We start from the raw sequence: 13,610 nt of genomic DNA on the forward strand, positions 1-13,610 counted from the left end.
AATGTATCTCCTATACACGAGAGTTCATTATACCACAATAAAAAAATCTTCCTGCTTCATCTATGACTATATTTACTTATTTAGTCCAATCTTGTGCAATCTTGTCCTTTTGTGCAACGTATCCCCATTCTACGCTACCATCATCCTTTTCTCTTCCCCAGACTAACGGTTGCAGGAAAGCCAAGACCAGCAGTTGCGAAATGTCTATTCGGTTGAAAATTGTCCAAAACAGATTCAAGCTAACGGTCCGTTTAACCTCCAGTCAAAAAACAACCTACGTGACCCACCCAGACGCCATCCGGACAAACCGATGGAATGACGTCATCGCGCTGGTGACTCCAAAGTGGGCGGAGCTTAAATTGAATCTAGGTCACCGCGTCGTCCAATCGCTGTCTTCGAATGATAACCCGACAGATTTGAACGGAAATTTACGGATTGGAATGGACAGGGAGAATAAAGATGGCTATTACGGGATGGTGTCCGCCTTAAGGAAAAATTTTCGTGTTTTGCAAATGACGACAGTTACGAATTTTACTGGACCAGGGTTGCCACGTCACGTTGAAGGGATCCAGAAAATCTCCCTGCCAACGTCTGTAAGACACCAAAACATGGAGGGTGTATATTTCTCACACCTCTACTTTCCCAAGAGCGATCATCTCAGGGTTAGAATTGTCTTACAAACCACGGATAACGACGGACTCATTTTCTTCAATGGCGGAGCAGTCTCCTCGTCGTTTTTGAGCCTCGTTTTGGAAAAGGGCGTGGTCAAAATATGTCTGAGCTGCGAAAGCGTTCCGAAATGTCGGAGCGCGTACGAGCTCAAAACAGGGAGCTGGTCCATTCTGAGTTTGACGGTGCGCGATAAAATTTTGACGATTCGCATGAACGACGGGGATGCCATGCAGGTTATGTGTACTGAGGGACCAAACTACCGTCCTCGGAAATCGTTGTACGTCGGCGGGGCGATGGGGGATGACTGGCAGGTGGTAGCGGAATTGACGGAAAACCGGGCAAGATTTCACGGGCTGATCAGCGTGGTCTACCTAAATGGCGCTGCCGTGTCGTACAAGATGGCCACGTTGATGGGCAAGGACGGAACGGTCAATTCTCTGGGATACAGCCTTTCGGATAACGTGAAGGAGGTCAGAGGTCATAAAGACAGTCGCGTGTCCTTGAAGTGCGGCGAGCCGGAATCCATCAAGGCGGATAACTACGTACAAATTCTTTGGCTGAAGAACATGAGGTTGGTCCATGAGGATGAAAACACGGAGATTGTGGAAGTGGTACGTGATTATGTTATGATAATGATAATAATAATAATAATAATAATAATAATAATAATAATAATAATAATAATAATAATAATAATAATAATAATAATAATAATGCTGAAAACTTATATAGCGCTATAACTCCGAGACACCAGACTCTAAGCGCTTAAATTACAAAATTACTATGGCTGAAACGTACTCATTCACACACACACACACACACACACACACACACACACACACACAAAACACACAACACAAACCAGACCTATCTTGCTTCTCATTTATATCATCTACTAAAATCGAAAAAGATGCGAACGGCTTTACCGGCAGTGTGCTCGCCAAATCTTTGATGTTGCCCTGCCATAGTTTTTGACTGTCTTCCTCTTCACCTCTGTCCCTCCACAGTGTCCTGCACGACAGTCTTGCTCGGGTTATCATGGCGGACAGTCTGTCCGAACTAAGACAGTTTTATTTTTTTTCACTATTGACAACAGTGGTTCCTGTCCTCCTGCTCGATCCTCTAAATCTTCTAATAATAGACACGTAGATAACCACGCCTCTCGGACAATCGTCATAATGTAAACAATGGCAGTGATTGGTAGACACAGCAAACTACACAGATTTCTATCGATTTCTATGTGTTTAAGTAAAATATCCACCGTTCAACCGCTTGATCAATAAAACTAACACAGAAAACTATAATATGTAAATTTAAACGTTTATTATCTGATCGAGAAAATTGTGTGACAACTCGTCACCCATTTGGCGGTATAAAGACAATAACAATGATCAGTGATTGGTCGATTTCATTCACGTTACTGTTTATAAACAAGCAACTATGTTTGTCCGAGCACGTGTGAGGGTGTGTCACAAATTCCGTGTTTTGATTGGTCAAAAATCTACTGGTTAATATCATTATTTGTCCCGTACTCTAAATAGGAAACTCAATATAGTTGGTAATAAAGATTGTTTTGCTGGGTGGGGTTCCCGACCTCCCATAGTGGGCAGGGAGGTACTTGTTATGTCTTCTATCCCCCTGTATCTGTTTTTCAATTTGCTTTCTGTCTTTGTCTTGGAATGGGAGTACTTGGTTTTGTCCTGACCCTGGTCAGAGTTCTTGGCTGGGAGGTAAACAGTCGAATGTATATAGTTTTGGGTATTATATCATTTTCCTTGTAAATCATCTCTCTGTTATGCATTGTATTATTTTTGTTTTACATAAAATTTGTAAAACATTTGAGTGTGTTCCTCTAAGCGAGGACCTGTGCTTGTGTCTGGATGAGACATATAGGTGATCTCAAACTAAGTACAGTGGAACCTCCAGATTACGACACCTCCGAATAGCGACAACCTCCTGATAACGACATTGACCCGTGGTCCCGACTTTTTTTTCTATTTAAGATCAGTAAAATAAACCTCCAAATAACGACGCACTTTTTGATAAAACCTCCGAATAACGACATCATTTTGGCGATTTTCGGCAGTTTTCGTAGATATCTGATACTAAAAATACCGAGTATGAGTACTCAAAGTTTATAAAAACGATTCCTGCTTGAACCAATGAGAACGCAGCTTTTTTGACGAACTTGGCTGATATGCATTAATAAAAACCAAGGTATAAATGTAAGTGTAAGCAAGTAAACACAAAATCTTGGAAAATGTGATATTATGTGGTGATAGAAGTAGTAGTAGTAGTAGTAGTAGTAGTAGTAGTAGTAGTAGTAGTAGTAGTGGTAGTAGTAGTAGTGGTAGTAGTAGTAGTAGTAGTAGTAGTAGTAGTAGAAGTAGTAGTAGTAGTAGAAGTAGTAGTAGTAGAAGTAGTAGTAGTATATAGTAATAATAATAATAATAATAATAATATATAGTAGTAGTAGTAGTAGTAGTAGTAGTAGTAGTAGTAGTAGTAGTAGTAGTAGTAGCAGTAGTAGTGTTTTTGTGGGAGGAGGAGGAAGAGGATGGGGCATTTTATCTAACTCACTTGTTTTAAAGGGTTTTACAGCGCTTGTGACACATCTATGTCATATCAGCGACAGTAAAAAGGAAGAAAATTGGAGAGTAAAAAACATTCTAGATTTACAATTGAAATGACATAAGAAAAAGTAAGACAAAGGGGAATGGTTTAAATAGGGAACAGATGTAGATTCCAGGAGCACACTATCGGTGTACTCAGTTCAGATCACCTAAAAGTCTCATCCAGACACACGCACAAGAACCCTCTAAGAGGAATACACCACAATGTTTTGTTTGTCTTGTCAATGTTAATAAAAACTGGTCCCGCGGGCCTTACCACGCCCACTTTGTCCGCCATCTTGGAAACCTCTAAATAACGACACCTCCGGATAACGACATAAAAACTCCGTCCCGTGGCATGTCGTTATCGGGAGGTTCCACTGTACACTGATAGGGTGCTCTTGGAATCTACATCTGTTCCCTATTTGAACCAATTCCCATTTGTCTCCCTTATTCTTGGGTGCTTTAATTAGTAATTCTAGAACTTTTTACTATCCCATTTTCTTCCTTTTTACTGGCGCTGATATAACCTTAATCTGTTGCAGGCGCCGTAAAGCCCTTAAAAAGAAAATAAACAAAGATTGTTTTGTTACTGTCACTGTCAGAAAGGATCATTCATTCTCCACAAAACACTTCTTAACTCTTTCAGCGCCATTTGCCGCACTGTGGGGCCAGAGCAGAATATGTTCTACTGGCCAATGGCGCACGGTGAGGCCAATCTTGAAAGGCAAACATAATTTTGTAATCCAATCCTACTTTCTACAAAAGTACGATAAATTGAACCAACGGTATCATATCTTTCATCAGAACATTCAATTGGCCCTAGGGGGGTATTTTAATTGAGATTTTGCGCCGAATTCGTATATCGCTTTGTCTTAGCTTGTCTTTCTGATGCTGCCTCAATCAGGTGTCCGCCATTTTGTGACGGAAATGCGAATCTATAGCCTCCGCGCTGAAAGGGTGTAAATTCAACTTCCACTTGTGTAGCCTATAAATAATTTGTTGTTTTGTTGGTTTTTTTTTTTTTTATTTTTGTTTTTTTTGTTCTTTTTATTTGTGTCTGTTTTTTATGGACTGACTTAAGTTATCTGCCTCAACTATCGAAGGAACGAAGACGACGTGCACTTATTTGCAGGTCTGATAACCCATTCCCGTATGGGCTCATTGTTGTTATGGAAGTCTTTAAAAATGACGCAACATATTGTCCATTACAACAATGTTAAACTGGGCCCAGAAGTGGGTTCGGATGTCAGACCTGCATATACGTACACGTCAAAGGAAGATAATGTCACTTAGTTCTTTATTTTTTAAAATAATTTTGGACAGCTTGTTGACCGAGTTGTTCTAACTAAATTCCGTGAATCAGACGTGAAATAATACAGGTTTCACATAATGTTGTGTGTTGGTCCGTTTTATGTGGCTGTCGGATGTTGTGAGTGTTTTGCCTAAGCGAATTTCATCAATTTGCCAAATCTCGTCAGGATTCGAAGACAGAGTATATGAGCACGCTGGACCTTCAGCCTGGCAAGAACCACGAGGGGATCTACGCATGCGTACTCGGCGTGGACGGAGAGTTGACGGTGGTTGAGGTTTTTGTTGTTCTGGATGTAGCTGCAGCAGCCGTTGGTAGGGTTCGAACCTCCTGTCTTTGTCTTCATTAGCTTATTCCACTTGGCCTCTACCACTTTTACCATGTAAATACATCTCTCTCTCTCTCTCTCTCTCTCTCTCTCTCTCTCTCTCTCTCTCTCTTCCTCCCTCCCTCTCTCTCTTCCTCCCTCCCTCCCTCTCTCTCTCTCTCTCTCTCTCTCTCTCTCTCTCATCATCATCATCATCATCACGGTCGTCTCCACCACCACCATCACCAAAATCATCATCATCATCATCATCATCATCATCATCATCATCATCATCATCATCATCATCATCATCATCATCATCACATCACCATCACACATCACACTATCACCACCACCTCATCATCATATCATCATCATCATCATCATCATCATCATCACCATCATCACATCACATCACATCACCACCACCACCATCATCACACCATACTCATCATCATCATCATCATCATCATCATCATCATCATCATCATCATCATCATCATCATGATGACAGTATGCTCTTGGAATTTACGTTTGTTCCATATTTATACCATTCCCCTTTTATCTTACTTTTTTTCTCATGTGCTTTCAATTACAAACTAGATTTTTTTTTTTTTACTATCCCATTTGCTTCCTTTTTATAATGGCTCTGAAATTATCTTAATGTGTTACAAGTGCCGTAATACCCTTAAAAACAAACAGCGTTTTTCCTGGCCCAGGTGATGAAGAAGGACGAGCAGAATGGATCGGGTTCATCGTTATCTTCACTCTCCTCTTCCTCTTCTTGATCATCTTCTTGTTCTGGCTTTGCTGCCGAGATCGTATGGACGATGTGTTGTGAGTATACAGGGATATGTGACTGTGTGTTGTGAGTATACAGGGATATGTGACTGTGTGTTGTGAGTTTACAGGGATATGTGACTGTGTGTTGTGAGTATACAGGGATATGTGACTGTGTGTTGTGAGTATACAGGGATATGTGACTGTGTGTTGTGAGTATACAGGGATATGTGACTGTGTGTTGTGAGTATACAGGGATATGTGACTGTGTGTTGTGAGTATACAGGGATATGTGACTGTCTGTTGTGAGTATACAGGGATATGTGACTGTGTGTTGTGAGTATACAGGGATATGTGACTGTGTGTTGTGAGTATACAGGGATATGTGACTTGTGTTGTGAGTGTACAGGGATATGTGACTGTGTTGTGAGTATACAGGGATATGTGACTGTGTTGTGAGTATACAGGGATATGTGACTGTGTTGTGAGTATACAGGGATATGTGACTGTGTTGTGAGTATACAGGGATATGTGACTGTGTTGTGAGTATACAGGGATATGTGACTGTGTTGTGAGTATACAGGGATATGTGACGTGTTGTGAGTATACAGGGATATGTGACTGTGTTGTGAGTATACAGGGATATGTGACGTGTTGTGAGTATACAGGGATATGTGACTGTGTTGTGAGTATACAGGGATATGTGACGTGTTGTGAGTATACAGGGATATGTGACTGTCTGTTGTGAGTATACAGGGATATGTGACTGTGTGTTGTGAGTATACAGGGATATGTGACTGTGTGTTGTGAGTATACAGGGATATGTGACTTGTGTTGTGAGTGTACAGGGATATGTGACTGTGTTGTGAGTATACAGGGATATGTGACTGTGTTGTGAGTATACAGGGATATGTGACTGTGTTGTGAGTATACAGGGATATGTGACTGTGTTGTGAGTATACAGGGATATGTGACTGTGTTGTGAGTATACAGGGATATGTGACTGTGTTGTGAGTATACAGGGATATGTGACTGTGTTGTGAGTATACAGGGATATGTGACTGTGTTGTGAGTATATGAGTATACAAATGATTTGTGACCCACCGACCAGTAATTGTTTGAGCTTTCTGCAATGTGAGAATGAATATTTAACGAGTCAATGGCCGTACCCTGGAACAAATTGCTTTTGAACATTTGGCCAGAAAACTCGTCCTTGAGTTATCGATCGATACTTACTTGACACTTATCTTGGCAAAAACGTTCAAACCTGAGACTTCGAATGTATTGCTACGCGCCAATAGATTATAATTTCAGATGGCCTATCAGCTGTCCTTCCAATCTCTATTTAAGCCAATGAAATGGGCGGAATTATTGTGCGGTTCTTGAATCGAATGATTATCCTGCGCTTATGTTTTTAGTAAGAACTGAGAGGGTTTTCAAAGGTTAGGGGGGGGGGGGTGATTTAAGATAAGATAAGATAAGATATAATCAATTGATCCTTCACTTCATGGAAGTTATAATCCAATATCCCATCCATATGTAACAAGCAATTTCCACATCTTATATTATTCCATCGACTCGTTGTACCGTTGTACTTTCTAGTCGTTTTGATGTTTGTCTATACTTTTGTCCTGCCACAGATCCCGTATCAAAGAACTATTTCAGAGGGAGGAAAAACCCGACGAGTTGAAGGAAGACAAACCATTGCTGTAAGTTTGTACACTTTGTATCGGTAGCATGAAGGTCCTGGGTTCGAGCCTCGCTCGGCGCATAGTTGAGTCCTTGGAGAACGGCTCTTTACTCACATTCTTTCACCATACTCAGGTGTAAAATGAGTATCAGGCCGCTAACAGCGTTGTTCTGTCCGTCAAAATAAAGGCGTCTTGTTTCTTCCTACATATTGAGTGTTGCTGTCGGCCTGGGACCCCCTGTAAAGCTAGCAATGACTATCCCGCACAAATCTTTGGGCCTCTTTTTCGCTTACGAAGTGCCCGAATTCGCGTCAAAATATGGGACGAAGCCGTTTCGTATATGCTATTTTAAAAATTAATTACGACGCTGTTTATTGATGAATATGACTGAAAGTTGGCACACAGTTAGAAAAAAGGTCATTTTAGATTATGTCAAGCGACAAAACTCGTGCGATTACCAGAAGACCGTTAAAAATAGATTTTTACTCTTTGGAGTAAAATATTTCTAAAACTACCGGGCGTGGAGGTTTTGTCGCTGACAAGGTAATGCATGAACATTTCTTCTTTTTGGTTGTAAAATTTCATATGAATATGCCGAGTACTTTTCCCGTATTTTACAAAACACCATCCTAATTTGCTCTTCAAGTTTCAATCTTTTAATCCACTTATTACGCAAGATACAACCAAAGGTCGAAAAAAAAATGCCGAAAAAGCGTCCCATATTTTCGCGTTTTTTTTTTTCCTCTTTGCGGGTCATCCAAATAAATGACACCTTTGAAACTGCATAACTTGTTTATTTATGAATGGATTTTCAAAATTCAAAAACATTTTTACTCAGTGGAGATAGGGCTTTGATTTTAGACAAAAATTTTCCTCAAAAAGAGAAAAAAACATTTTTCATAGTCATTGCTTGTAAAGCGCTTTGAGACTTCGAGTGGATATTACGTTATATAAAAAGCTTTTATATAGCGCAATTTCCACCAAACGTGCTCATAGCGCTTTATAAAGTGTCCCTGACCAACAGCAACACGTGACATGTAGAGCAAGACACGATGCCTGTTAGGCGATGTTACATTTTTTTCCGACAGAGACAACACTATTAACAGCCAGGTACTCATTTTACTTTTGAGTACGGTGAGATAATGTGAGTAAAGAGTCTTTTCCAAGGACTCAACTATGTGCCGAGCGAGGTTCGAACCACAAGACCACATAGCCGCACGTAGTTCTTCACCAGGTCTGTTTAGTTCTGCCATTGTTCACACTAACCCCTATGAATATTATACACTCTAGTAGTTGAAAAGTAATTTCCCACTTTCCGACTATTTCATTAAAATAATAAGTATCAAAAGTAATTTCCGACTATCCGACTTTCCGACTATTTCATTATAATAATATCGTTTTCTTGTTTCTCCATTCAGTAGTGAAGATACCGAAACCACAGAGGAGGAGGGAGAGAAGGAGGAGCGGGTCAAGGTCGAGGAGAAGGAGGAGCGGGTCAAGGCCGAGGAGAAGGAGGAGGAGGAGGAGGAGGAGGAGGAGGAGACGGAGACGGAAGTTGAATACCCGTCAACTGAAGAAGGTAATGAGAAAAAGAAGGATGGGGTGGGGGGGGGAGAGAGAGAGAGAGAGAGAGAGAGAGAGAGAGAGAGAGAGAGAGAGAGAGAGAGAGAGAGAGAGGTGGCTTTGTAGAGGAATGGATGTGAGCAGACCTGCCTACGAATACGAAAACTTCGTAGAATTGCTGAATTTTGGCTCTAATTTCAGAATTCCATGAGCATCTCTAAAGTCAATAAAGTTTATAGGGAATGAGATTAGCGGAAGAGTAGCGTCCCTTGATTGGACGTCACCCATAGTCTGTGACGTCACCGGCGGAAAAGTTATTAGAGAGAGAACGTCATGTTGGTTGTGCGCATGTGTCTCTCGTCCTCCACAACCAACATGACGTTCTCTCTCTAATAGCTTTTCCGCCGGTGACGTCACAGACTATGGGTGACGTCCAATCAAGGGACGCTACTCTTCCGCTAATCGCATTCCCTATTGAAAATGAAAGTTGATGCCAGACTACATCATTTTAAGGATGCTGACGTGTCATTGAATCATTGGGAGAGTCAATTGTTGGTTCTCTCAGTTAATTTTAGCGACCACAAATTTTATCTCCTAAAAATTAGAAATTTTTAAATTTTCAATTAGCCAGTTCTGAATGAGAGGGATGGGTGGGGCCGGGGGGGGGGGGGGGGGGGGAGGAGGAGTTGACAACAATTGAAATCCTAAGAGAGAAATTTAGACTAAAATCACCACTGAAATTAGCAATTTACATTATATATTCATTAAGTCCCAGGTTTGAGGTTTCGACGAAAGGCGCTATATGAATATGCTTATTATTATTATTATTATTATTATTATTATTATTATTATTATTATTATTATTATTATTATTATTTATTATTATTATTATTATTATTATTAGTATTATTGTTATTATTATTATTATTATTATTATTATTATTATATTATTATTATTATTATTATTATTATTATTATTATTATTATTATTATTATGGCAGTCATTTTAATCGATCGATATTTGAAGGACGAGTTTTTTGGCCAACACTTTATATACGTGTTTTTGTTTTGTTTTGTTTTTGTTTGTGTTTTGTTTTCTTTCCTTATTTTTTTTTTTTAGACTGTGAGTCAGCCTAATATTGTTTTGAAATGATTATTGTCGAAATACAACATTATTTAAACTGCCTTTGTGCTGAATTTTGGTCTTGGGGTATGGCACTCGCCTTCTGGTCAGTAGGTATGAGGTTCGAATCCCGCTCAAAGCGTCGCGAAGTTGGGTCATTGGAGATGGTCGTTTTCTCACATCCTCCCACCGTCGTGTGGTGTGAACACTCACATTCTCCCACCGTCGTGTGGTGTGAACACTCACATCCTCCCACCGTAGTGTGGTGTGAACACTCACATCCTCCCACCGTCGTGTGGTGTGAACACTCACATCCTCCCACCGTAGTGTGGTGTGAACACTCACATCCTCCCACCGTCGTGTGGTGTGAACACTCACATCCTCCACCGTCGTGTGGTGTGAACACTCACATCCTCCCACGTCGTGTGGTGTGAACACTCACATCCTACCACCGTCGTGTGGTGTGAACACTCACATCCTACCACCGTCGTGTGGTGTGAACACTCACATCCTCCCACCGTCGTGTGGTGTGAACACTCACATCCTACCACCGTCGTGTGGTGTGAACACTCACATCCTCCCACCGTCGTGTGGTGTGAACACTCACATCCTACCACCGTCGTGTGGTGTGAACACTCACATCCTCCCACCGTCGTGTGGTGTGAACACTCACATCCTCCCACCGTCGTGTGGTGTGAACACTCACATCCTACCACCGTCGTGTGGTGTGAACACTCACATCCTCCCACCGTCGTGTGGTGTGAACACTCACATCCTCCCACCGTCGTGTGATGTGAACACTCACATCCTCCCACCGTCGTGTGATGTGAACACTCACATCCTACCACCGTCGTGTGGTGTGAACACTCACATCCTCCCACCGTTGTGTGGTGTGAACACTTACATCCTCCCACTGTCGTGTGGTGTGAACACTCACATCCTACCACCGTCGTGTGGTGTGAACACTCACATCCTCCCACCGTCGTGTGGTGTGAACACTCACATCCTACCACCGTCGTGTGGTGTAAACACTCACATCCTCCCACCGTCGTGTGGTGTGAACACTCACATCCTCCCACCGTCGTGTGGTGTGAACACTCACATCCTCCCACCGTCGTGTGGTGTGGAACACTCACATCCTCCACCGTCGTGTGGTGTGAACACTCACATCCTCCCACCGTCGTGTGGTGTGAACACTCACATCCTACCACCGTGTGTGGTGTGAACACTCACATCCTCCACCGTCGTGTGGTGTGAACACTCACATCCTACCACCGTCGTGTGGTGTGAACACTCACATCCTCCCACCGTCGTGTGGTGTGAACACTCACATCCTCCCACCGTCGTGTGGTGTGAACACTCACATCCTACCACCGTCGTGTGGTGTGAACACTCACTTTCCTACCCACCGTCGTGTGGTGTGAACACTCACATCCTACCACCGTCGTGTGGTGTGAACACTCACATCCTACCACCGTCGTGTGGTGTGAACACTCACATCCTCCCACCGTCGTGTGATGTGAACACTCACATCCTCCCACCGTCGTGTGGTGTGAACACTCACATCCTCCCACCGTAGTGTGGTGTGAACACTCACATCCTCCCACCGTAGTGTGGTGTGAACACGAGTCCTTAGCCGTTAACAGCTTGGTTTCTGTCGAAAAATGAAATGTGATATTATATCGCCTAACAGGCGTCATGTCTCGTCTTACTATGTTAAGTGTTGCTCTTGGATAGGGACCATCTGTAAAGCGCTTTTATGCACGTGATGTAAAAATTGAGCTTTATGAATTAGTTGAAATGTAATGTAAAGAACTGAGCACAGTGTGTATGAAAAGTGACAGACAAAGCAAGAAAAAAAAAAATAATCCCAAAAAAATTAGCCGACTGCTTTTTTGGGATGTTTTTTTTTTCTTGTATTTTTTTCTTTCTTGATATGTCTGACACCTTTCGTACACACTGTTCAGATCTTTATCTTACACCGATACCTGCTCCTTCATTTCTTAGATTGACACTCGCTTTCGGATCAGAAGGTCCTGGGTTCGAGCCTCGCTCGGCGCATAGTTGAGTCCTTGGAGAAGGCTCTTTACTCACATTCTCTCACCGTACTCAGGTGTAAAATGAGTACCTGGCCGTTAACAGCGTTGTGTCTGTCCCAAAAATTTGTAATATCACCTGACAGGCGTCATGTCTCGTCCTACATGTTATTTGTTGCTGTTGACCAGGGACCCCTTGTAAAGCGCTTTGAGCACGTTTAGTGGATATTGCGCTTTATAAAAGCTCAAGTAAATGTAATGCGCCAGTTAACCTTTTTGTTATCTCCCCCTTCCAGATCAACACATCGAAGTGGCAGAAAGAGAACCGTTGATCTCCGTGTCGGATGACCCCGACCAGTGTCAAGGGTCATACCAAATGACCTTCCACCCGGGGAAAAGAACTGCCCGCTACATCCCGACCATCCCAGCCAGCGCCGAGGACGATTACCACGAAGGCCAGGACCTGATGTACGTGGAGAAGATCAACGACTGTGAGGGCATCACGTCTTCCCGGCGAGAGATGTACGAGAGTATGGACAGACATGAGCGTCTATGCTGCCAGTTTGCCGACGAGGAGAGGCTGAGGTCCCGAAGGAGACGGGTAAATATTCACAAGTCTTGCAAGAAGAAAGAGGAACCGACCTTAGGCGATTGTGACGTCACATTAACCGTCGATCCAAGGGAATGCGTTGAAGACATCGTTGAACGTGAGCCTTCCTGCGAGATCACAATCACACGAGATGACAACCAGAGCGATGATCCTTGTAAACGGGGTCGTCGGGTGATGTCAAGCACGCCGGGCAATAGTTGTCTTCGGTACGACCGGAACTGGAGAGAGGATGGGCAGTTGATAACCAGGTACCGCGTAGAAACCCGTCCGAGACAGGAGCCCATGAAGGCGCCAAAGGGGATCAAGCGGGGAAAGTTCCGAAGTAACCCCGGCCCGTTATTGCCGTTGTTGAAGAGTTGTGACGTTGGGACAATTCGGCGTGTGAACGTCAAGGCTAGTGGTGGTTGTGGTCGAAGGAAGAAACACGATGAGGATTGGGACAGTGTTGTGTCGCAGTTGTATAAAGTAAACAGCAACTACCACAACAACAATAATGATGATGATGATGATGATGATGATGATGATGATGAAAACAACTACGATCACGGTGATATGTATTGATTGAAATGTAAATAAAGAATATTCACACTATAATGTTAATGATAAGGTCATATTATTATTATTATTATTATTATTATTATTATTATTATTATTATTATTATTATTATTATTATTATTATTATTATTATTATTATTATATTATTATTATTATTATTATTATTATTATATTTATTATTATTATTATTATTTATTATTATTATTTTAATTATATTATTATTATTATTATTATTATTATTATTATTATTATTATTATTATTATTATTATTATTATCATAACATCATCACCAACATCATCATCATCATCACCAACATCATCATCATCATCATCATCATCATCATCATC

General features: G+C 41.8%; 1 protein-coding gene across 1 annotated transcript in view; it reads left to right on the top strand.

Moving 5' to 3' along the window:
- LOC144973834 (uncharacterized) overlaps positions 1 to 13,298 on the top strand; it is a 37,700-nt gene extending 24,402 nt beyond the window's left edge. Inside the window, exons 15-20 of the mRNA XM_078916726.1 lie at positions 162 to 1,283; positions 4,766 to 4,910; positions 5,623 to 5,740; positions 7,324 to 7,392; positions 8,796 to 8,953; positions 12,393 to 13,298. Of these exons, the coding sequence (XP_078772852.1) occupies positions 162 to 1,283; positions 4,766 to 4,910; positions 5,623 to 5,740; positions 7,324 to 7,392; positions 8,796 to 8,953; positions 12,393 to 13,267 (2,487 nt within the window). The 3' untranslated portion in view covers positions 13,268 to 13,298. The remainder of the gene's footprint in view (positions 1 to 161; positions 1,284 to 4,765; positions 4,911 to 5,622; positions 5,741 to 7,323; positions 7,393 to 8,795; positions 8,954 to 12,392) is intronic.
- The last annotated feature ends 312 nt before the right edge of the window (positions 13,299 to 13,610 follow it).

This window comes from Berghia stephanieae, chromosome 5 (genome assembly GCF_034508935.2).
Source record: "Berghia stephanieae isolate SIO BIC M18660-M18661 chromosome 5, UCSD_Bste_1.3, whole genome shotgun sequence".
NCBI lineage: Eukaryota > Metazoa > Mollusca > Gastropoda > Nudibranchia > Aeolidiidae > Berghia > Berghia stephanieae.